Source organism: Rana temporaria, chromosome 2 (genome assembly GCF_905171775.1).
Source record: "Rana temporaria chromosome 2, aRanTem1.1, whole genome shotgun sequence".
Classification (NCBI taxonomy): domain Eukaryota; kingdom Metazoa; phylum Chordata; class Amphibia; order Anura; family Ranidae; genus Rana; species Rana temporaria.
This window is the reverse complement of record NC_053490.1, coordinates 78,275,178-78,298,038: the sequence shown is the minus strand read 5'-3', so window position 1 is coordinate 78,298,038 and position 22,861 is coordinate 78,275,178. Positions and strand designations below refer to the sequence as shown.

The window sequence follows — 22,861 nt, the reverse complement described above, 5'->3', positions numbered from 1 at the left end:
AGCCGTGCCACTCTGCCGACGTACATCGGCGTGCGGCGGTCGGCAAGTGGTTAAAGTGTTACTAAACTTATATTTTTTTTTATTAAAGATTAACAAACCTGTTTACTTGCCTGCTCTGTGCAGTGGTATTGCACAGTGGCGCACTGGGCCTCCTCTTCTGGTGTTCCCAGTGGCGATCTTGGCTCCTCCTCTTCTTTTTTGTCCACCATAGCCAGTCGTTTGCTATGTGGAGAAATGTGGTCTGCGCGCTCCCAACCTGTATGTCTATGGAGCTGCGCTCCATAGACTTGCACAGCGGGACTTAGAGCTGCCATTCACTTCCTCTCCACTGCATTTGATTGACAGCAGCAAGAGCCAATGGCTCCTGCTGCTTCTCAAATGCTGTGTGAAGAGGAAGTAAGGGGAAAAAAGATGTAGCCGTGCACAGTGCTGATCTCTTCTTCCCTCTCTTACTCTTCACACAGGGGAGGGGGGGGGGGGCACAGGGAAACTGAAAACTTGTATTACCTTAATGCAAACAAAGCATTAAGGTAAAAAACGTTTTTAGGTTTAGTAACACTTTAACCACTTCCGGACCGCCCCCAATGGGTATATGTTGCTACATTCCCATTAAATATCGGGATCTGGCTGCCATAACCCCTGTATTTGTTTAAATGGCGGGCTGCTTTAGCACAAAAGTGGTCTCAGCGGAGCTGTGGGCAGCGGCGGCAAGATGGCCCTCACTCGACTCTATGCCCTTGGAGGAACGGAGCGACGTCGAACGTCATTCCGCCCTCTGGCCTTAAAGGGACCCTTTTTTATTTTTTTTATCGCTTTTAAGTGTAAATGTGACATCTGATGTCTTTTTGACCCCAGATCTTACATTAAAGAGGCTCTGACCGGCTTGTTTTTATTACAGTGGATGTTTACATTCCTTGTAATAGGAATAAAAGTGATGAGATTTTTTTTTTTTTTTAAAGGGACTGTGTAAAAATAAAAAATATGAAGTAAATAATAATAATAATAAAAAAAATTAAGCGCGCCCTATCCCTACGAGCTTGCGCACAGAAGCGAACGCATATGCAAGTAAGTGATGTAGATATGTGCAAACAAATAGTAAAATATATTTAAATAATGAATAAAAAAAAATTGCATCAAAAAAATCACATGATTAAAAAAAAAATCGCATCACACTAAAGTGCATAAGTGCATAAACATGCATATTAAATAATAGTGGTAAACGGTCTAATCCTTAAAAATGACACACTAGTCCATATAAAAGTATTCTAAAGGTGCTTCAGTGTGGTTAAAAAAATTAATGAAAAATTCCAGTGCTTTTAGTGCATGTAATCCGTAGCAGCAATCCAAGGGTGATGTATAATACAGTTCATACAACACACAGCCCAATGAGTGATCCAAAAGTCATGCCACGGTGTAGTCACACAGGTGCTCCCCTATGGTAATGGACATTCACCTTAGAGCATGCGACCTTGCAACTAAGCTTGGTCTGTGCACGCTTATGAACCACACCTGGGTTCTAATGGATAATCCAGGGTTCTTGGTTCCTTGGCAGGCAGCTCCAGATCATAGAATATATAAGCAAAAAACCTGGATGGTGCAAGTAACGTTTTAACAATATTTATTTAAATAAAGAGAGATCCCTTGCCGTGGTACTCACATACTGCAGGTGCGACAGTGCAACACTCTATAACAGGCTCGTAGCGAGATGTACAGATTGGGATATGGTAAACAGTCCTCACAGCCTCACACAGACTCACAGACCTCCCCTACGCATGATGATACAGGGGGTGTCGTATCTTCTTCAGGGGGAAATTCTGCATGTTTATGCACTTTAGTGTGATGCAATTTTTTTTCCTTAATCATTATTTATATATATTTACTTGTACTATTTGTTTGCACATATCTACATCACTTACCGGACACATATCCCCCTTATTTTGAATAGTGGTGTGTGCACCATCATTTCATTAGCACTGCGTTTTGTTCATTTTATTTAGTCTTTGGCATGATTTATGAGACGTGTTTCACGCTAGCAGCTTTATTTCTATACCTTAGCTCAAAAAACAAAAATAAATCTGCGCTATCGTGGTGACAAGCAGCTACATACAATCCAGTGAGTGAAGGAAAGCAAGAAAAACAAAATACAAAAAATGTAGCGCTGAGAAATAAATAAGAAAGACACTAATTGTCTATATCAGGGGTCTCAAACTGGCGACCTTCCAGATGTTGCGAAACTACAAGTCCCATAAGGCATTGCAAGGCTGACAGTTACAAGCGTGACTCCCACAGGCAGAGGCATGATGGGTCTTGTAGTTTCACAGCAGCTGGAGGGCCGCCAGTTTGAGACCCATGGTCTATATCAAACACCAATATATCAGTGTAAACAAATATAAGTCCATATGTTGCTCATAAACCAAATAGATGAATAACTGGTAGATGATAATACGAAGACACTGACTGTCTATGTCCAACACCAATTAGACTGTGTACAAGGATATAAGTCCATATGGATGAACGTAAACTGGATGGATGAGAAAGCCAATTCCAACTATGGTGATCAAAAACCCACGGTGATTCTTAATGAACTAGACATGTAGTGATGACACCCACCACCAGAAGGGGAGGCTTACCAGATATAGTGAACCCAAATGAGCATACGCTCAAAGGGTCAATAAGGCTGTGGAAATGTAGATGAGAAGATGTACCAGCAAACACCAAAAATATGCGATCAACAGGAAACAATGAAGTCTTCACTTGATAACAGATGAAGGAGGTATTAACAGCTGGGAGATGACAGATGGAAGTTGGAAAACATACCCAGGGTACACGGAAGAAATAAAAGGCACATAGTGTGATACCGTACAAACATGGAAAGTTTAATACCGGTTAAAAAACACTTACAGTTGGTAGATTAAAAAAGAACATCAATGTTAAAATGTGCATGGTAGCAGTAGAGTCCCGAAGCGTTTCGCAACAACTTGCATCGTCTGGGACCAACTCTATGGTCAGGGAGAAAATTCTCTAATCCACTCTGAGAATAACAGACAGAAGAGATATACTGTATATACTATTAGAGGTTGAATCTGGTTATCATCATCGGAATCAGATCAATTTTATTTAAAGAAAAAAAAAAGTTAGACTGTTTGCAGATTTTCCGACGGAACTGTAATATATTATATGCTGGCCATACAAAAACAATGTCTTCCTTCAAAACAAATGTAATTTTAAGAACGTTTTTTTCTAATCGTTAGTGGGGTCAAATCGACATTCGTTTTCAACCACAGTGATGGTAATATTTAGAAATAGAAAACTTGGTCAAAAGGAAAATTTCAGACAGTGTGTGGTTTTTCATTCAGAAATGACATTCATTTTAAAACTGAATGGTAAAAGCAAGTGAAAATTTCAAACAACATTCTTTTATTTAGTGAATGTGCAAAGATTTTGCGTATGAATATTCTCTATAAGGCTTGATTCAGTTTGCTTTTGATCTGTTTCTGCAATGATTTTTGCTGTGCGCTTTGATTTTAGCGCACATGATTTTGCTGCGATTTGCATTTTTGCAAATTTTTTATGCTTTTTTTTTTTCTTTGCCAATTTGTTTTTGGGGAGATTAAAAAAACACAAATTGCCGCAAAAACGCACTATATTCTGCAGCTTCTCCATAGCAGTATATTAAACCAAAAAATAACTGTTTTGCATTGAAAAAAGTCCTTGACCTTTTCCAAATACGCAGTAGCTGAAAAGCATAGATGTGAATGTGTCCCATAGGAAACCATGTTAAATGAACTGTAGTGTGTTTCTGCAAAAAGCACCAAAAAAGACAGAGATGTGACCCAGGCCTAATGCCGCGTACACACGATCACTTTTTGTGATGAAAAAAAATGTCATTTATCATCATGAAAAAAAACGTAATTTTTCCGACTTCATCATTAAAAATGATGTTGCCCACACACCATCGTTTTTGAAAAATGATGAACAAAGCGACGGCACTCTAAAGGGGAAGTTCTATTCGCCTTGAGGCTGCTTTTAGCTGGTTACTTGTTAGTAAAAGACAATTCGTGCTTTTTTGTCTGTTACAGCGTGATGAATGTGCTTACTCAATTATGAATGATAGTTTTACCTCCTGTCTCATAACTTGCTTCTGGGCATGTGTGGGTTTAAAACTTCATTTTTGCCCACACACGATCATTTTTTTGACACAAAAAAATGACATAAAAAATTGAAGCATGTTCGAATTTTTTTTCTGTCGTTTTTCAGAAGACAAAAAATGATGTTTAGTCCACACACGATCATTTTAAATTACGTTTTTAAAAATGTCATTTTTTTTCATCACAAAAAGTGATCGTGTGTACGGGGCATGAGACTTTTTTTTTTTTTTTTTTTAGCCCTTTTATAGTACACAAAGAACAAATAATCACTACTAGAAGGGGTTCATTTTTTTTTCACTGTGGTACAGTGAAAGAAATAATACATAGTCAGACATGAAGCTATATGAAGGGTGGAAGGGAGATCTAAATCTTTTATATTAAGGTAGTACTTGAAGCTGATGGATATGATCATTTTTAAATATAATGCACAATACTGGTAAAAGTTTACTGTAAATGTATTTGTAATTCCTTCTATTACCTCAAGTCTATCAGCCTCCACCTTCTCTGGGTTCAGATGCTGATCTTCCCTGAGTTTTTTCTAAAGTCTGGTTTGTTGTTTAAAAAAAAAATGTTATACTTGCCTGCTCAGTGGTTTTGCACAGGACAGCCGGGATCCTTCACTTCTAGGGTACCCCACCGACACTTCTTTCTCCTCCTTCCTCCAGAGTGCACCCAATAGTAAGCTGCAAAATATAGTATAGAGTGCCCTAATAGCAAGGCTCTATGGAGCAGCGGGTGTCGACGGACAGTTGTCCATTGACACCTGTCAACATCCGATCCACTAAAAACAGGTGGCTGGGGATCCGTCCCCCATCCGTCTGGCGGATAAGATGGCAGTACGACCACCCATAAAAGAGAGCAGGCTGTGTTTGTGTCAGCTCTGCATAAGCGGAACAGACATGGACCAGCCATCTGCCTGCTCAGCGGGTGAACTCAAACTGCGCCCTCCCCATGTGTAAGGGGCCTAAATGTATGAGGGCTAATTAATTAGTTAATTGTTTCTGTCAGTATCTGTTTCCCTTCTCACCATACTTTTTAAAGAATAAAACCTTTCATGTTGCTCAAAACATTGCATTCCAAAGGTTTCACTGATAAAATTAGTAGTATTTCAAACTGTTTTATGTTTTTCAACAGGATGAGTGTTATCAAGTCCGACAATTATTTGCCCAAAAACTACACAAAGGCCTTTCCAGATTAAGACTGCCACTTGAATATATGGCTGTCTGTGCCCTCTGTGCTAAAGATCCTGTGAAAGAGAGGAGGGCACATGCCAGGCAATGCTTAGTAAAAAATATCAACGTGAGAAGAGAATATTTAAAACAGCATGCTGCAGTAAGTGGTAAGTGAGATTAACCGTTGTAATGCCTCCCTTTGTTTGAGGTATATGTGGATGTATAATTGAAGTACTGAAAATGCATTTTTTTTTTTTTAGAAAAGCTGCTGTCTCTTCTGCCAGAGTATGTTGTCCCATATACAATACACCTACTTGCACATGATCCAGATTATGTGAAAATTCAGGACATTGAACAACTAAAGGACATAAAAGAGTAAGCCTGTTCTATATTCATTCCTCTATTACACTGAAAGTGTGTGTTTTTTTTTGAGAAGAAACAGTTGACAGAAAATTAAATTGTAGTCAGAAAGCATGGAAATATTAGTCCACTGACATTGGTACATCCAGCAGCAGTTTTTGAGTCGTAAAGAAAACAAGTATCATTAAAATGAGAAGAAAATTAAAAAGTATGAGATCACATAGCAAACTCAAAACTGCAGTGCAAATAATAATAAAAAAAAATGATATATAAAAGCCCAATCCACAATGTATTTAATGTCAAAAAGCAGTGGTGGTTTCTTAGAAGATTGTGGGTTAAATGATGTCATCCAAAAGAACTTTATAGTGAGGTCCCCCACCACCAGCCAATGAGCACTTGTGGGAAGGCAATGACTTCCATTTTCAGAGTAGTCAAAAAAGCTCAGACAGAATGGAAACCAGCATATTTATACAAGGTTTCTCTGGCTAGATTTAATAACGAACTTGTGTGAATGCCACATAAAAAAAGGCGGAAGTGCTCCCAATAGTGTAAATCAGTAAAGATTTATTCAAATAAAAACTCATTATGAACAGCAGTGCTTATCTTTATACAGGCTCCACTGAATCTCGGGACAGTGCACGATGTCCAGGTGTCTAGCACCACCCTACGCATTTCAACAGATGTGACATCTTCAGGGGCTTAGACGTGCAACGTCCACCACAAACTGTATATCATTGACTAACAGGAAAGAAGATTGAACCGTTCCCCGCCCTTGATGCGTTGGGGGCAGTGCACTCGTATGGATGTCAGATTGGGAGCGGCAGCTGCTGCATTCCAATTGACAGCTATGGGACTGCCTGCTCGTGGATGCATGGAACACCTGTGCTTCCCTGTGCGGGTATACATGGCCATCAGATGGGGCAGTACATGGCCATCAGATGGGGCAGTGATGTATACGCTAGGACTTCATAAGGTTTCTGCTTCTACTTTAAAAACAGGGCAGATACCTGTGTGAAATGCTCTTAGTCATAACCAAGTATCCTCTTTTTTTCCTCTCTAGAAAGATCAAATATGAGTTGATTTTTTTTTTTTTTTATTTGTCTCCCATTTTTTTGCTTTTTACATCAGTATTTCTCCTATACATTTTACCAAAAATGTTGCCCTTTTTTTTTCAAGGTGCTTGTGGTTTATTTTGGAGATTTTAATGTCGAAGAATGAAAATAACAGCCATGCTTTTATTAGAAAAATGGTGGAAAACATTAAACAAACAAAGGATGCACAAGCTCCGGATGACCCCAAAATGAATGAGGTGTGTTTAATTTCCTTATAGAATTGAGATGCTGTACATACATCAGAAATTCAGGGTTGATTATTTTGTTTGTTTTGCAGAAACTATATACAGTATGTGATGTAGCAATGAATATAATTATTTCAAAGAGTACAACCTACAGTTTAGAGTCTCCTAAAGATCCAGTATTACCAGCACGGTACTTCACACAGCCAGACAAGGTAAGTTAAGTAGCCTTCATAAAATCAAAGCATGTTTTTTTTTTTTTTTTTTTAAATTATGTTTATTGAATTTTTCAAAATATTAGTGTACAAGCATTTTCAATAAAGCATTACACATCAAACTTTTGCGTTGAGAAACGCCGACTTCTTGTCTTACATAAGTTTAAATGAACAGACATATTATAAACTTTAATAAGTATATATATTTAAAGCAGAACTTAAGTAAATGGGGAGGGGAAATGATAAGAGAGAGGAGAGAGAGGTTTTTCTGTTTACTGAAATGAGTAAATAATATTACGTATCAATAGGCATATTCTATAATTTCATTTTGTTATGTGTTGACTAAAAACGTCCAGAAAAAAGGTCAATCTTATCCAGAACAATCCATCAGGACTCCAGTAAGGCATGACATTCAGCGGAATTCACAAAGTGTGTCCAACAGGACCATTTATCAAGATATGATCTTGAAGAGTCTCTAGATTGATATATTAATTCTTCCATTTTGGAAATATGGTTTACCTTACGTATCCATTCCGGAATGGTAGGTGGGAGATTTTGTTTCCACTTTGCTGGGATGCAAAGCCTCGCTGCGTTGATGAGGTGTATTATAATGGTGTCTTTGTAAACGGAGTGAGAGAGGCTAGACAAGTGTAGTAAGTATTGTCCCGCCGAAAGCATGTTTTTTGAGCAAGCAAAATGGTGCCTCTTATTTCAGAATCTAGCTATGCCTTTCAGAACAAAATAAACATTTATCATACTCTACCTATTACTGAGTAATCGCATACACACAGACTGCTAAAACCAAGTTGCATTTACTTATCTTAAACAACAGTATCAATAATGCAAATGTTGAATTTTCCTCGTGTGTCCAGTCCACTCAGCAAGTTCTTTGGCCTGCAGGTCATTGAAATCAGATATTACATCCATTTTCACCACTTGCCCTCCGCAAGATTTTACCTCCATGACCAGGGCATTTTTTGCTATTTGACAGAATGTAAGTATTTTTCAGCACACCTAGGAATCTTCAATTGCGTCCAAACTTTTATAATTGAAGAAAGATCACATTACAGTGTAGTGCACTAGCTGAGGAATCCGGATGATTATAAAACGGTTCCTCTTTGAATAATTTTGTGGAGATTAGGGTTAACTGTTATAAATCCTGCACTACAGGGACACTTCACCATGTGTGTACATGCCCTTCCTGCATGGCAGTTAACACAAATTAGGTTATGGATCCTGATGTTTTTTTCACAAATGCTTAAAGGATAAGATCACATTTTGTAACATTTTACACCCGCATTCAGGGTGTAACAGGTTACAGATGCACCAGCCCAGGCAACTGATTCCCCGCTCACTGTCACAATCTAAACAAAACACATCCATGATGGCCGCATTATTTATTCACCGTGTTCTGTGAATGTGAAAACTACTAGCCGCTGCTAGCTTGTAGTTCTCAGTGTACTATAAAAACATAAAAATACAGCACTTTCCTTAACAAGCTGCACCAAAATGCACATAGTCAGTTTCTCTTTGAAAAAACAGTCCTTGATAGGGTGAGCAAGAACAGAGATCCTGAGTAGAAACAAGCCACACAGCCTCTTACCGAATACGGTTGACCACCCTATAGATGGATGTATACACTACGGACCTCGAGTGGTGTGTTGCTCACTGTGGAGACACCTCTAGTGTGATTATTTGGATCTGGAATGACCCATAACTGACGGTTTAGCTGAAGTAAGGGATCTCTCCTGGAGTTTAAGGAAAGCGCTGCATTTTTATAATTTTTTGTTTGCGACCAGCAAATGTGTTGGTAGCTTTCTTCTCAAAGTAGTGAGTCTGAGCGCAGGTATTTTTTATATATATATATTTTTTTAGTTCTCAATGTAATACCAGAGCGCTGTTAGGCACTTTAGTAGTTCATTGAGTCATCCTGCCAAAGTGTAACTGCCTGCCCATATCTGAGATTCAGGCAGAAAGCCACATAGACAGTCTGCAGGAACGTGGCATTATACTTATGATCTGCTGATCATGGGTGTAATGCTTTACAGGCCTTCTCTCTTTTTTTTTTTTTTAAGATGAACGTATCCTTTTTGATGGCAGTCAACATACAGAGAATGCGGGGAAAGTTTTAACCCATTTATTTTTTATTTAATGCAGTCTAACATGCTATAATAAAGTCTTATTCATTATTAGTTCTTGTGTTCAGTGTTTATTTCTTGTCCTCCACAGAATTTTAGCAACACCAAAAATTATCTTCCTGCTGACATGAAAGCCTTTTTCACTCCAGGAAAGGTGAGAAGTGAATTTGTGTGTAATTTAGTATATTCTCTACTAATGTGTAGGTACAAAACAAACATTCATAGTTAACTTCTCAACAGCGCAAAACCAAAACAAGGCTTGAAACTTGGTTGCATGATCCGACAGCCTCCTATCTTGTGTGTTTTAAATATCCAATGCAGCACTGAAGTGGTTTAAACCCTATACCTAATTGTCTTAGAATGGACCAGAACCTATTTGGAATGAAAATCTGTGGCAAGAGTTAAAAATGGCTCTTTACCAACATGCTCCATTCCACTGCAAAAAGGACTTGTTTAAGGTTCTGACTTTTTTTTTCCCCCTACCAAATTCAAGAATTCAGTCAAAGCAATGTAGGTTATTAATGGTTAGATTGTAATCGGCTGCCTTTGTGTCCCCCCTCCCAAATTAATTTCCAGGTTAGATGACTATCCAGTAGAGTGGTAATAAATAGGTAAAGAGCTTCTTGTGCTTCAACTGCTACAGGTTTTTAATTCTTGCATACTGGAGAGCAAACTGTCACCATCCGCGTAATGCCCTTATTGTGCTACTTCCTAAACCTGTAAAAGACCCTCTGGAATGGGAATCCTACCATCTGACTTAATCAACACAGATATTAAAATCAGTGAAAGTATTGGCGAGAAGGCTGCAGCCAATGATAAATAATTTAGTGGGGTCCAACCAGACTGGTTTAATGCTGGATAGATGTGCCCATATCAATATTAGGAGGTGGTTTGTTTACTTATAAGTGACTCATAGTTACTCTGTAAGCAGAGTGAGTGTATCGTTGGATACAAAAAAAAAACGTTTAATTCTGCAGAAGAATAATTATCGCCTAAACTGAGGGCAATAAAAAAAATGTTTAATATCTTTTTTTGGTGATATTTATTATAGCAAAAAGTAAAAAATATTTATTTTTCAAAATTGTCGCTCTATTTTTGTTTATAGCGCAAAAAATAAAAATTGCAGAGGTGATCAAATACCACCAAAAGATATCGTTTTCCACCACTGCCCAAGTTTGGTTTTGAACCTACATTATATCATTAATAAAACTTCTTTATTTTGAACCTTTGACTCGACTTGGTTAACCACTTAAGGACCGCCGCACGACTATATACGTCGACAGAATGGCGCGCCCGCGACCCAGTCTGAAGCTCCGTGACCGCACCCTATCGCTGCCGGTGTCCCGCGATTGGGTCACAGGAGCTGAAGAACAGGGAGAGGTGAGTGTAAACAAACCTTCCCTGTTCTTCTCTGTGGCACTGTTAGTGATCGTCTGTTCTCTGATATAGGGAACGGCGATCAGTGATGTCACATGTTCAGCCCCACCCCCCTACAGTAAAACACATGAGGTCACACTTAACCCATACAGTGCCCCCTAGTGGTTAACCCCTTCACTGCCATTGTCATTTCACTGTGAAAATGACAATGGTCCCAAAAATGTGTCAAAAGTGTCCGATGTGTCTGCCATAATGTCGCAGTCACAAAATAAAATCGCTGATCACCGCTATTAGTAGTAAAAAATTAAATAAAAAAAGGAATAAAAATGCCATAAAACTAACCCCTATTTTGTAAACGCTATCAATTTTGAGCAAACCAATCGATAAACGCTTATTGCAAATTTTTTATATTTCTTTATCGAAAATGGGTAGAAGAATACGTATCGGCCTAAACTGAGGGAAAAAAAAAAATTTAATATCTTTTTTGGTGATATTTATTATAGCAAAAAGTAAAAAATATTTATTGATTTTTTTCAAAATTGTCGCTCTATTTTTGTTTATAGCGCAAAAAATAAAAATTGCAGAGGTGATCAAATACCACCAAAAGAAATCTCTATTTGTGGGGAAAAAGGATGCCAATTTTGTTTGGGAGCCATGTCGCACGACCGCGCAATTGTCAGTTAAGGCGACTGGGATCCGGGTCGCTTTAACTGATAATGGTCCGGGGCTTAACCGGTTAATAGGCTCATATCTGAACCATTTCCATTATATAGGGGATCCAGGCAGTGTTGCCCTTTTTCTCCTTTTATTTGCACTGGCCATTGAGCCATTGGCTGTGAAATTGAGGGAGGATGTTCATGTTCAGAGCTTGCGTATTGGAGGTTTTGAAGAGTGTGTGTATCACTGTATGTGGTTATGCTATTATATTTCAATGATTCAAATTCTTTGCTATCTGCTGCTTCTTGATTATCCAAAAAATTGGGGGTTACTCCGGGTTGGAAATGCAACCGAATTGAATGCCTCCCTTTGTGTCCTTTTTCAATATAGAATACATTTAAATATCTTGGGGTCAATATACAGCTCCCATCAGGATAAATTTTTGGCCTGTTCTCTAAACATTTAAGAGAAAATCCCAGAAATGGAAAGACCTACTGTTGACTACCTCCTTTTGGGTAGAATACATTTTTTCAAGATGATTTTTTTGCCAAAGTTTTCTTTATATTCATTCTAATGCTCTAATATATATTCCTAAATGACTGCGTTATATTAACTCTTTAATTCTTTCTTATGGGGGTGCAAGGTACCTAGAGTGTCTCTGGAAATGTTACAACTGCCTGATCTTTGTGCGTAACTTTTTTTTCTTTGCAATTTATGTATAATCGTTGGAAAATGTTTCCCCAGTTAAATAATGCAGCAACGGCTGTAGAAGCGGCAGTAGCCTCATATGAATCCCTCTTAAACTTCCTCTGCAGAGGAGAGGTTCCCACTCTGGGGGGGGTACGACTATATTAAAATTATCGAGAAGGATTCTTAAGATGTGTTCCAAACAAATCTCTGATCAGTCATTCTGTCTCTCACTAAATGCCCCTATTTGGTATAATCCTCATTTTTTTAAGTTAGAGGAGAGTTCTAGATTAATTGTGTACTGGAGGCTGGAGTGTTTAAATTGTTTGAGCAGATTCAGAATCAATGGGGTTTACCAGTTTGTGACATTTTAAGTATGTCCCACTCATGCTGCGATGAGGCAGTATGGCCTGGTTTACGAATCTTTCTCGAACACTAAACTGGAAGCCCTTCTGTTACAAGCAGATCATAACAAACTAGTTTCTAGCTATTATTCTGCACTGACCCAAATAGCAGACATTGCCATCGGACCACGAGAAATTATTTGCAATTGTACCAGATTTAACAGAGGAGTTATGGTTAAGGTCCTTAACACGTGTGTGGATATGGTAATTTCTTCTAAAGATAAAATGATCCAGTTACGCTACTTTGACCCATTTGTAGAGCTCTTTGTAAACGTATTAACTGTTTACAGAATAGTTTAAACTTGGATACTTCTGGTGCTTTTTTTTTTTTTTCTTTAAAGAAGACAAGTAATTTTTTCCATCTTTCCATCTATTAAATCTTCTGCCCTTGTTATAACTTTGGATAGTAAAATGTTTTTTTCTGCCAGTAGATACCTTACAGCCCACTTCCTGTTTCTTGTCTGGTAATAAGCCTAGGCTTATGACATCATGCACAGCTCTCTCTCTCTCTCTCTCTCTCTCTCACTCTTCTAAGAGTTTGCAGGAAGGGGGGGAGTGAGTTATAAGAGAGCCAATGAGAGCTGCCACTGTGTGTCTGTGTAAATCTAGGAAGTGAACAGGCAGCAGTTTCAGCTGCTCGCAGTTGAAATGGATGCAGCCAGGCTTAGTGGGGGAAGATTTCTGCAGCATATTTGGCAAGTACAGAATCACAGTATATATAAAATAAGCAAAGTGGTTGGAGGGAAGCTTCAGAATGGCAAATGTTTTTATTACAAATTATGTGAGCAGATCGCAGTTCCTCTTTAACTATTTTACTTTATTTTTCCCAGCCTAAATCTGCAAATGTTCTTGGAGCTGTGAACAAGCCTCTGTCATCAGCAGGAAAACAGACACAGTCAAAGTCTTCTAGAATGGAGACTTTAAGCAATGCAAGCTCTGGATCTAATCCAAGCTCTCCGGGAAGGGTAAAGGGAAGGTAGGAATCTCCAGTTATTCTGCTGAAAAAAAAAAATGTTCCAATGCCTTAGTGAAAAACTAGCTCAAAGAAGAGCAGCTGCTCATAGCAGCCAATCATACTTTACCTTTCAGATAATTTGGTTGCATTGGTATCTAGCCTCTGAATGAAGTCCTCCCGCTATGTCCTACTCCCTGACCGCCCTCCCGCTACGTCCTGCTCCCTGACCGCCCTCCCGCTACGTCCTGCTCCCTGACCGCCCTCCCGCTACGTCCTGCTCCCTGACCGCCCTCCCGCTACGTCCTGCTCCCTGACCGCCCTCCCGCTACGTCCTGCTCCCTGACCGCCCTCCCGCTACGTCCTGCTCCCTGACCGCCCTCCCGCTACGTCCTGCTCCCTGACTGCCCTCCCGCTACGTCCTGCTCCCTGACCGCCCTCCCGCTACGTCCTGCTCCCTGACCGCCCTCCCGCTACGTCCTGCTCCCTGACCGCCCTCCCGCTACGTCCTGCTCCCTGACCGCCCTCCCGCTATGTCCTGACCACCCTCCCGCTACGTCCTGCTCCCTGACCGCCCTCCCGCTACGTCCTGCTCCCTGACCGCCCACCCGCTACGTCCTGCTCCCTGACCGCCCTCCCGCTACGTCCTGCTCCCTGACCGCCCTCCCGCTACGTCCTGCTCCCTGACCGCCCTCCCGCTACGTCCTGCTCCCTGACCGCCCTCCCGCTATGTCCTGCTCCCTGACCGCCCTCCCTCTATGTCCAGCTCCCTGACCGCCCTCCCGCTACGTCCTACTCCCTGACCGCCCTCCCGCTACGTCCTGCTCGCTTTTTTTGAATATTGTAAAAGGCAACTGCATCATTAAATACTGACCAATGAACTCTGTAACAAACAACATTTTAGGCCTAATTCACAGGGTATACTTGCATCCACGTGAGGGCCAGATTTGTTCACACAGGGACGCACAGGTGTCCCATGCATCCGTGTGCAGGTAGTCGTAAGAGAGGAGAGATCAGAGATGAACCAAACTCTCTGCTTTTGGATTCTGATTTAGTGGAATGTGTTTTTTAATTTTTCTTGTCTGAAGTTTACAACCACTTTAAGAGGGTGGGCACACCTACAGGTAAAGATGTTTATCTATAAATGCAGCTTAGTGTGTCCCAAAATACAAGGGGCTACAGCACAGAGCTCATAATTTATTGCTCCATTAAAGAAAACTCCAAAATTTAGGAATCCCCTGCCCTTTTGTTTAACTGACTTGCACTGTGCAGGGGACATTGAGATATGTCTGTTTTCATATATACAACACACTGTCCCAACAACATACTATACTAACCACATCACCCTTACATATTCATAAGCAGATTCTTAGTTCACATATATTGCAATAAATGTTCAAGCTGACCAACTCTGTTAAAGTAATCTTTATCTGGCCTGTCCCTACTCTACCTTGCAAATTGCCAAGCTCTTGGTTACTAAATAGCATACTCTTATCCATGGACATGTGCATACTTTTAAGAGCATGGACATATATACTAACAAAATGGGGCAAACGTACACAGCTGAGGGTGAACGACATACCAAGATTCAGCAGCAATATCTTCCTGTATGAGCTCAAGTGATTCAAATGCTATGTTGTATGAAATATTAATGATGGTTTTTTGTTTTGTTTTGTTCGCTGTTGCAAGACTTGAAAGCACTGAAATGGATCAGAGTGAGAATGAGGATTATTCTATGATGTCCTCACCTCTTCCTGTGAAGAAAGACAAGAGAGACGACTCTGACAATGACAAACCGAGAGGGAGGAAAAAACAGTCTCTCTTAGACCAGGAGGACAGTTTGAGCATGGATGAGCTATCTAAATCCACTCAGGAAACCAAACCCAGGTCTGGACAACGTGGACGAAAGAGAGCAGCAGCCACCTCTGAGTCAGATGACCAACAGTGGCCAGATAAGAGACTAAAGGAAGACTTAGAATTTGAAGATGAACAAAACAGCCCACCAAAAAAAGGTAGAAGAGGTAGACCGCCTAAATCTACCAAGGCCAGTGCTACTAAGGAAGAGCCAGTAGCAAAGACCCCCAAGAGAGGCAGGAAGAAGGCAGTTGCGGTAGAAATTCCACAAGATGAGGAGGAAGAATCGCTTGATATAGCTGATGAGCAAGACTATGAAAATGTAGAGCAGAAACGAATAGGTAAAGGTCCAGGAAGAGCCTCCAGGAAGACTGCACAAAAGTAAGAAAAGTGAAGTGGTGTAGTGTTTTATATGCTTGCCTATTTTAAATATCACTAATGTTTTGAATTAAAATTGAAAGCGGAGCTCCACCCAAAAGGGGAGGCTCCGCTTTAAGCACATCCCCCCCACCCTTAAATATGACACATTTTGGCATGTAATTTTTGGGGGTGGGGGCTGCAGGTACCCCTCCTCCTCCCTTGCAACCTTCTGGGACTCGTCTCCAGTCCCAGAAGATTGCCCGACCAATGGGGAGGTGCTGTGTGACTTGCACCCAGCTGTGAAGCCGCAAGCTGTCACAGCCGGGAGCCCACACTTGCAATGCCACGGAGGGGAGAGGAAAAGATGGCAAGGGTTTGGGCGGCCGCATCACTGGACTGTGTGAAAATGTGTGTTTACCACTGGCCTACCGACTCAACTGATATACAAAGTGGCACGGGTGTGCAAAATCATGTACCCGTACGTCGGCCCTTTAAGAGCCGCGAGAGGGAGCACACCGCCGGAGGGGCACAGGGAGCGCGCTCACTGCACGGTGGGGGACCTGATACGCGTGGCCGGCGGGCGCGATCAGGAAGGGGGTAGAACCTTCCGGGGCTTAGGTGGTTAAAAGTCAGCAGCTACACTTTTTTCAGCTGCTGACTTTTAATAAACACAAACATTAGTGGAACTCTACTTCAAGCACCTCACCCCCGGAAGGTTTTACCCCATTCATGACCAAACGTTTTTTTGTTATTTAGCACTGTGCTACTTTAACTGGTAATTGCATGGTCGTGCAATGCTGTACACAAACTACATTTATATTATTTTTTGTTCACGCAAATAGCTTTCTTTTGGGGGTATTTGATCAGCACTTGGTTTTTCATTATATAAATCAAGAAATTTACATTTTGAAAAAAATGAATTTCTTCATTTAGGCCAACATATGTTCCGCTACGTGTCTTTGGTAAAAAAATTATCAAATAAGTGTTTGGTTTGCATAAAAGTTATAATATCTACAAACTATGGTGTGTGTGTATACAGTATATAATAGATAGATGATATTATTTTTTTTACTAGTATTAGCGGTGATTAGCGACTTGTAATGGGACTGTGTGGCGGGCAATCTGACACGGACTAACTTTACAGAGCCCTGTGTTGATAGTCAATGCAGGGCTCTGGGCTATAATTGGACACGGCTGATCAGCAGGTCCCAGCCATGAATGATTGGTTTGGACTTGCTGACAAACTCCCGCTGTGTACAATGACAGCAGGTGTTGGCTAGGAAGGGTGTGCATGTGCGTGCCCTAAACCTGAATATTTGCAAATGTTTAACTTTTTTATGTGGACCAAAAATTCAACTAAGTCTAACTACAGGTCTGACCAGTCTGATTCTGTCCTGGAGCCTGCTCAAGCTACGCCGCAGAAAAGAAGAGGGAGACCACCCAAATCAGCTTCTACACAGCAAAAGAAAAGGTAAATATTATGCCATTATGGGTAAATTAGAAAAGTCAGGTACAACAAGATCAGTTGTAGAATGGATAAATAAACACATTTTACAATTTATGTTGCCCTTGATGAGAAATCAACATTTATGATATATTTTTTTACATTTTTTCCTTTTAAAATCTGCTTCTTAGGGTTCTTTTACCTATGCGACAGCCTTTGCCACCCATCTTAATAGCGTTTAGTGGTGAATTGCTTCAGCCCAGCACGGCTGCATGTCTGTGTTTTGGATGGGCAGTCGGGACAGTAGAATTGTGGCTAAACTGCCTAGTTTCTTGCCACCTGTTTGCATGTGTGGAGCTTTTAGAAGCTGCATTAGAACAGATCTCTCATTGCCGATTTCTGTCTGGATGCGGCATACAATTGTAAAGTATGGTTGAGCCCCCACAGACTTTTGTATGGTAACATTAATGCCAATCTTGACGGATTTGTTACAGATAAGTAAAGATGTTTGTATCCATGCATCCTCGTTAAACTTGCTGAACGAATGCATGCCAGACTAACAATGGTATCAACATGTGATGGATTTTTATTAACGTTTTTAAGATTCTCCAGCTTGGGGCAAATGGGTATATTCTTTTTGTGGCTAGACTAAGGAAATCTGTAAACCTTAGGTCAGATATTTGTTACTATGTGTTTGCTAGGCAAGATTCCTGCAAATTCTGAACTGGTATCAAGTGGTTACCAGAACATGAAGTAAGGGGACAAGGGGCAAAAACATGCTTTTAGAACACTTTACTAATTTTTGCAAACCCCAGCTACTGAGGGGGGATGGTGGTTTGAACTCTTAGGCCCCATACACACGATAGAATCCATCCACTGAAAAATCCCAGCGAATGCGTTTCAGCGGATAGATCCTATGGTGTGTACACGCCAGCGGATCTGTTTCCGCGGATATTTATCCCCTGGGATGGATTCCAGCAGATAAATATTTGCTGACATGCTAAACAAATCTATCCGCTGGAATCCATCCCAACGGATGGATCCGCTGGTCTGTATAGACTCACCGGATCCATCCGTCCGAAGGGATCCCCCGCATGCGTCGTAATGATTCGACGCATGCGTGGAATTCCTTATATGACAGCGTCGCGCACGTCGCCGCGTCATAATCGCGGCGACGGCGCGACACGTCATCGCCAGAGGATTTCGGCGCGGATTTCAATGCGATGGTGAGTACACTCCATCGCATGGAAATCCGCACAAATCCTCGAGAGGATTTATCCGTGGGAACGGTCCGCTGGACCGTATTCGCGGATAAATCCTCTCGTGTGTATGGGGCCTTACCATTTCCTGAGAAGGTATTATGGGATTTTGGAAGTTTCTAAAGTATATATGACCTCAGACCTGTGGCTATCCAAGTTCATGGCAGCTACTGGTCTGTCAGCTATGCAGTATATGAACAGTAAATTAAATGGAGGCTGCAATGAACTATAAACATATATATATTTTTTTTTGAGCAATTAAAATGTTATTCTTTCCTGCAGAACAGAACCTCTTGTTCCTGAAAACAAATCCCAGCAGGTTAAACTCAGTTGTAGAAACCGGTATGCAACCAGCATCTAAATCCTAAGCTACTGGACTACTCGGCTATTGAAAAACAAAAAAATATATAAAGAGAAATACAAAATGTGTTGCTTAAGCTTGAAATTAATACTTTGTGAATGTGTCATTTCTAAATGGAGCATTATTTATTTTATAGCCCAGGTCGGCCGAAGAAGGCAGCCCCTAAAGAACCAGAACCAGAATCGGAAGACGACATGGATGTATCACAGAACAGCCCAGCTCTTAGTGACAACATGTCAAGAGAGGAGGAGGAAGAGGAGGAGGAGGAGGAGGAGGAGGAGGAGGTGGCGCCTGTACCTGTACCTGTAAGTTCTTGGACATTGCACACTTATGCTTTTACTCTTCTAGTTCATATTTGTGCAATGCGTTGATGCATGTTTTCTGGTGTTTGATGCATTGACACACTATAGGGCCTGTTAACAATGGCAGCTTTAAAGTGTATTTGCAGTCAAAATTTTTACTTTTGGATGAGGTTCAGTCAGACTCTGAGGCTAGGTTCACGCTACTGTACCTGCGATTCCTTCTGATTTTCAGTGTGATTAGTGCAACTTGGGCAAATTTTGGCTTTGGTTTGCATAATCTGTGAGGCCAAAATCACACTGTCTGCACCAAAGTAGCACAGGACCCAAAATCATGCATTGATGTGAATGGGCACCATTGAAAAAAATTTGATTTCCATTGTCATGCATTTCTGTGCAACTCAAATTGCATCTGAAATTGCACTAGCATGAACCAGGCCTGACTACTGTTTTTTTTTTTTTTTTATGTGGCCTGTTTCCAGTCTGGGAGATTTAATTTCCTGTTATGTCACTGCATTGTCACAGTGACATAAATCAAGGGAACATTTAATGTGGGGGTCACAGCCAAATTAAACACTACCCTACTTAAGCCAGCCTAGACAGTTCAAATCTCAGCCGGGTCAGTGGGCACTGGCCGAGTATCGAACATTGTATGGGCCGGCTGAATGTACCCAAGTTGATAGATCGATTTTACATGTGATTATTGCTAGTGACTATGGGGGCCGGCTTAAGAACAAGATTTTTTTTTTTCTTATTGCTGTTTTGTCACTGCTAAGGAGATTTCTCTTCACTTTCCAACTATATAACAGTATTGTCACGGGGAGTTGAAGGGGGAGGGGTAATCTCCAGTTCAGGGTCAAAGACAATGGTTGACCCTTCCTGCAAGAATAAAAAAGTCTGCAGTTCCATTTTGAGCTGTATTTTATAGTATTTTCTTTGCATAGAGTGGGTAAGGAATAGAAGCCCTGCCATGTTTTATTGCGGTCTGTGTCCCTGTTTAGGAGATTCACCCTCTGTTTGTTTTGGAGACCATTGTCCCCAAAACAGAATATGATGGGAAATCCAAAACCTTACATATGCTGCCAGAATAGGAATAGAGGGGAAAGTCTTCCAATCACGACATCTCTTCTGTTGATATATTTTGGGAATATTTGCACTTTAAAGCGGAGGTCCGCCTAAAAAAGAAAAAAAAAAAGAATATTAAAAGCCAGCAGCTATACTGCAGCTGCTGGCTTTAAATAAATGGACACTTACCTGTCCAGGGTGCCCGTGATGTCGGCAGCCAAAGCCAATCAAATAAAAGGTGTCAAATGTGACATCAGAGGGGGGGAGGAATCCAAAAAGTCGAAGTTCCAATTTTGGGTGGTACTCCACTTTAAGTTGAATGAAACCTCTGAAAAAAAAAGTAAATTGGAGCTCGGGAGCTTTTATCTGTAATTTGCTAGTATGCACAGCATATTGGCACATTATGGCAGTCATACATAGCTAGTGATCCCATCCAGCACTGCGCTGTCAGTGCTTCTATCGGTCTTTCTGGTTCTGACTGACTCTTCAGCCACATGGTTGGCCAGGCCACATTGATGTCACTATCATCAGTGCATGTGTACAGGAGTAACATCGTCATGTCAAAGTACGCAGGGGAGGTATATTACGCTCTGTCTTGGGTGGCCTTCTCAGAGATGTGACATTGCTTCTTGGAAATGGCTCCAAACACAATAACACAAAATATCAATGCGACAGGGCAACACATACACTTCCCAGAGTTCGTAAAAAGAGCCTGTAGATAACTTAAAATCTTTAAATAGTTGCAATGTTTCCAAAGTTAAAATACTCTTCTCTTATTTTTCTAGGTACGACGTAGAGCAAATAAAAGACGATGAAGCAGGCAGAGCTTGCAGTAGAGTGAAAAAAGAAGGCTGTACATGGATACAGAACTGAGGCTGTATATGTACTGAAAAGGGGTCATGCACTGACAGCAGGAAAAGACTGATTTCACACCCCTGAAAATGCAGCCACAACTCTATCAATAACTGTGGGTATTTGTGTGGTTTGTAACGTGCGCCAGACATGTAGACCCGAATATGTAAATAGCTCATTTTTTTATGTGTTAAGATGCTTGTATAACTTTCATTTTGCAGCTTTAAACCTGACATTACAGTGGCTCATCAGATTTTCCAAGACAACAAAGTGAAGCAATATATGCCATTGTGTGTTGTAATTCTGTTAACATTTTACTGTGAAAAACAAACTCATTTTACACACTGTCATGTTTTTGTGTTGTCATAGTCTTGTTGTTTCTATGACCTTTTTTATTTCTGTGTTCTATTGATCTGGGCAGCTCTTGGCCTTTCATGGTGCATCCCCTGGCTGTTTGAATTCCATGTGCTCCCCCTACTCTTCCCCAGAAGCTTGGTGACCAATAGAACATCACAACATGACTGTCAGAATGCTGCCGTTCTCCAGTATTGTTGCCAGGCCTTAGTGGCTGGCTGTCTTGTGGCATTGCAGATTGTAAGAAAGATAAATTTAAAACTATTCTAATTTCTAAAGTGTTTGCGCTATGAAAATAATGTATTAAAGACGCTACCTATTTTATCTCCCTTTCCAGTTTCCAGTAATTTACCTTTTTTCAGTAGATTTTCTGATGTTTTTTTCCATCCCTCTGTGTAAGTTGATATTGTAAGAGCAGGAACACGCAGAGTGCATCGGTAACCTGTGAGCTGCTATTCAGACATCTTTTGTGTAATGTCAACGTTTTTTCAGCCTGTGGATTCACAAAAAGCTGCTGACGTTTCAGCATAAGGCATTATGGAGTAAAGTGGAGCTTCAGGCAAATCCTTCAATTCAAGTATTCCTAATTTGAAGGTATTTTAAATACAGGTATACATGCCTGATTGTATAATCTTTTTCTTTAACCCTGTGCAATTTTGTAACCCTCTGAAGTGTTTGCAGCCCTTAGCATCAGTCTAATGCTCTGTAGTAGCAGATTCATGTTACTTTCTAGTGGTAAAAATAAGCATGCCAGTCACTCAGCAGCTACTCCTCCCATGGTGCAGGACCCCAGAGGAAATCTAATTGAAATTCAAAGGCGCCACGCCTTTCATGTCCAGTAAGCAGGTTGGGATAACAAAGGCAATAAAGTTATAATGAAGCAGAATTTAGGACATGCCTTCCAGTTACAATATCAAAAGAATCCTGCACTATAGTGTGATGTTCGGTGTTTTAGTTAGCTGCCTGCATCTAAATTATATCCCTGAAAAGGAATACAAGAACGACAAATACAAATATATTTGTAGATATGGCGCTAAAATACTGCTCCCATTTTTGTTTAATAAATGTGATGTTTACCTACACAGTGCAATGTGGTATCTTCCTCCACAGTTCAATTTAAATAAATATTATGCAACAAAAATGTAAACGATAATTCATTCAAAATTGCAAAATGCATATATAAAAATATAAAACTTCCAATAAAGTGCTTCATTAAGTGTGTCTTCAATTCAAAATAAAGTGACATTTTCAGTGCCAGTGTTAAAGTGGAGGTTCACCCCAAAAACATTTTTTCTCTTTCGTTCATAGACGGACACAGCATCCTTTGACCTTAGGGTTATGCTTCTTCCTACCAGGAGATTTAGGCAGAATTCTACAGCACTTAAGGTGTTAAAAACTTTCCTTCATGCCGCTCCTCCCAGGGGGCGTGGCTCCCCCAGGCATAACCCCCACTCTGCTTTAGCAGCCTCAGTTTGTTTCTGCCTAACCGTCAGGAGAGTCAGGCTCTCTCTGGAGTCCTGGACTCTGGAGTTTTTTCTTGCAATTTTTTTTTTTTGCATTTTGCGAGTTTTTTCCTCGCTTTTTTATTTTATTTTTATTTTTGAATCCT

At 40.6% G+C, this 22,861-nt stretch overlaps 1 protein-coding gene across 2 annotated transcripts in view; it reads left to right on the top strand.

Annotated features, from left to right (window-relative positions):
- Nucleotides 1–21,576, top strand: part of PDS5B (PDS5 cohesin associated factor B) — a 166,383-nt gene extending 144,807 nt beyond the window's left edge. The window contains exons 25-34 of one of the 2 annotated variants that reach the window (XM_040340427.1): nt 5,283–5,487; nt 5,581–5,695; nt 6,857–6,989; nt 7,070–7,189; nt 9,419–9,481; nt 13,283–13,428; nt 15,094–15,639; nt 16,991–17,089; nt 18,819–18,981; nt 20,832–21,576. In XM_040340427.1, the coding sequence (XP_040196361.1) occupies nt 5,283–5,487; nt 5,581–5,695; nt 6,857–6,989; nt 7,070–7,189; nt 9,419–9,481; nt 13,283–13,428; nt 15,094–15,639; nt 16,991–17,089; nt 18,819–18,981; nt 20,832–20,861 (1,620 nt within the window). In that variant the 3' untranslated portion in view covers nt 20,862–21,576. Of the gene's footprint in view, nt 1–5,282; nt 5,488–5,580; nt 5,696–6,856; nt 6,990–7,069; nt 7,190–9,418; nt 9,482–13,282; nt 13,429–15,093; nt 15,640–16,990; nt 17,090–18,818; nt 18,988–20,831 lie in introns of both variants that reach the window. The other variant, XM_040340426.1, reaches the window with a different exon arrangement.
- The last annotated feature ends 1,285 nt before the right edge of the window (nt 21,577–22,861 follow it).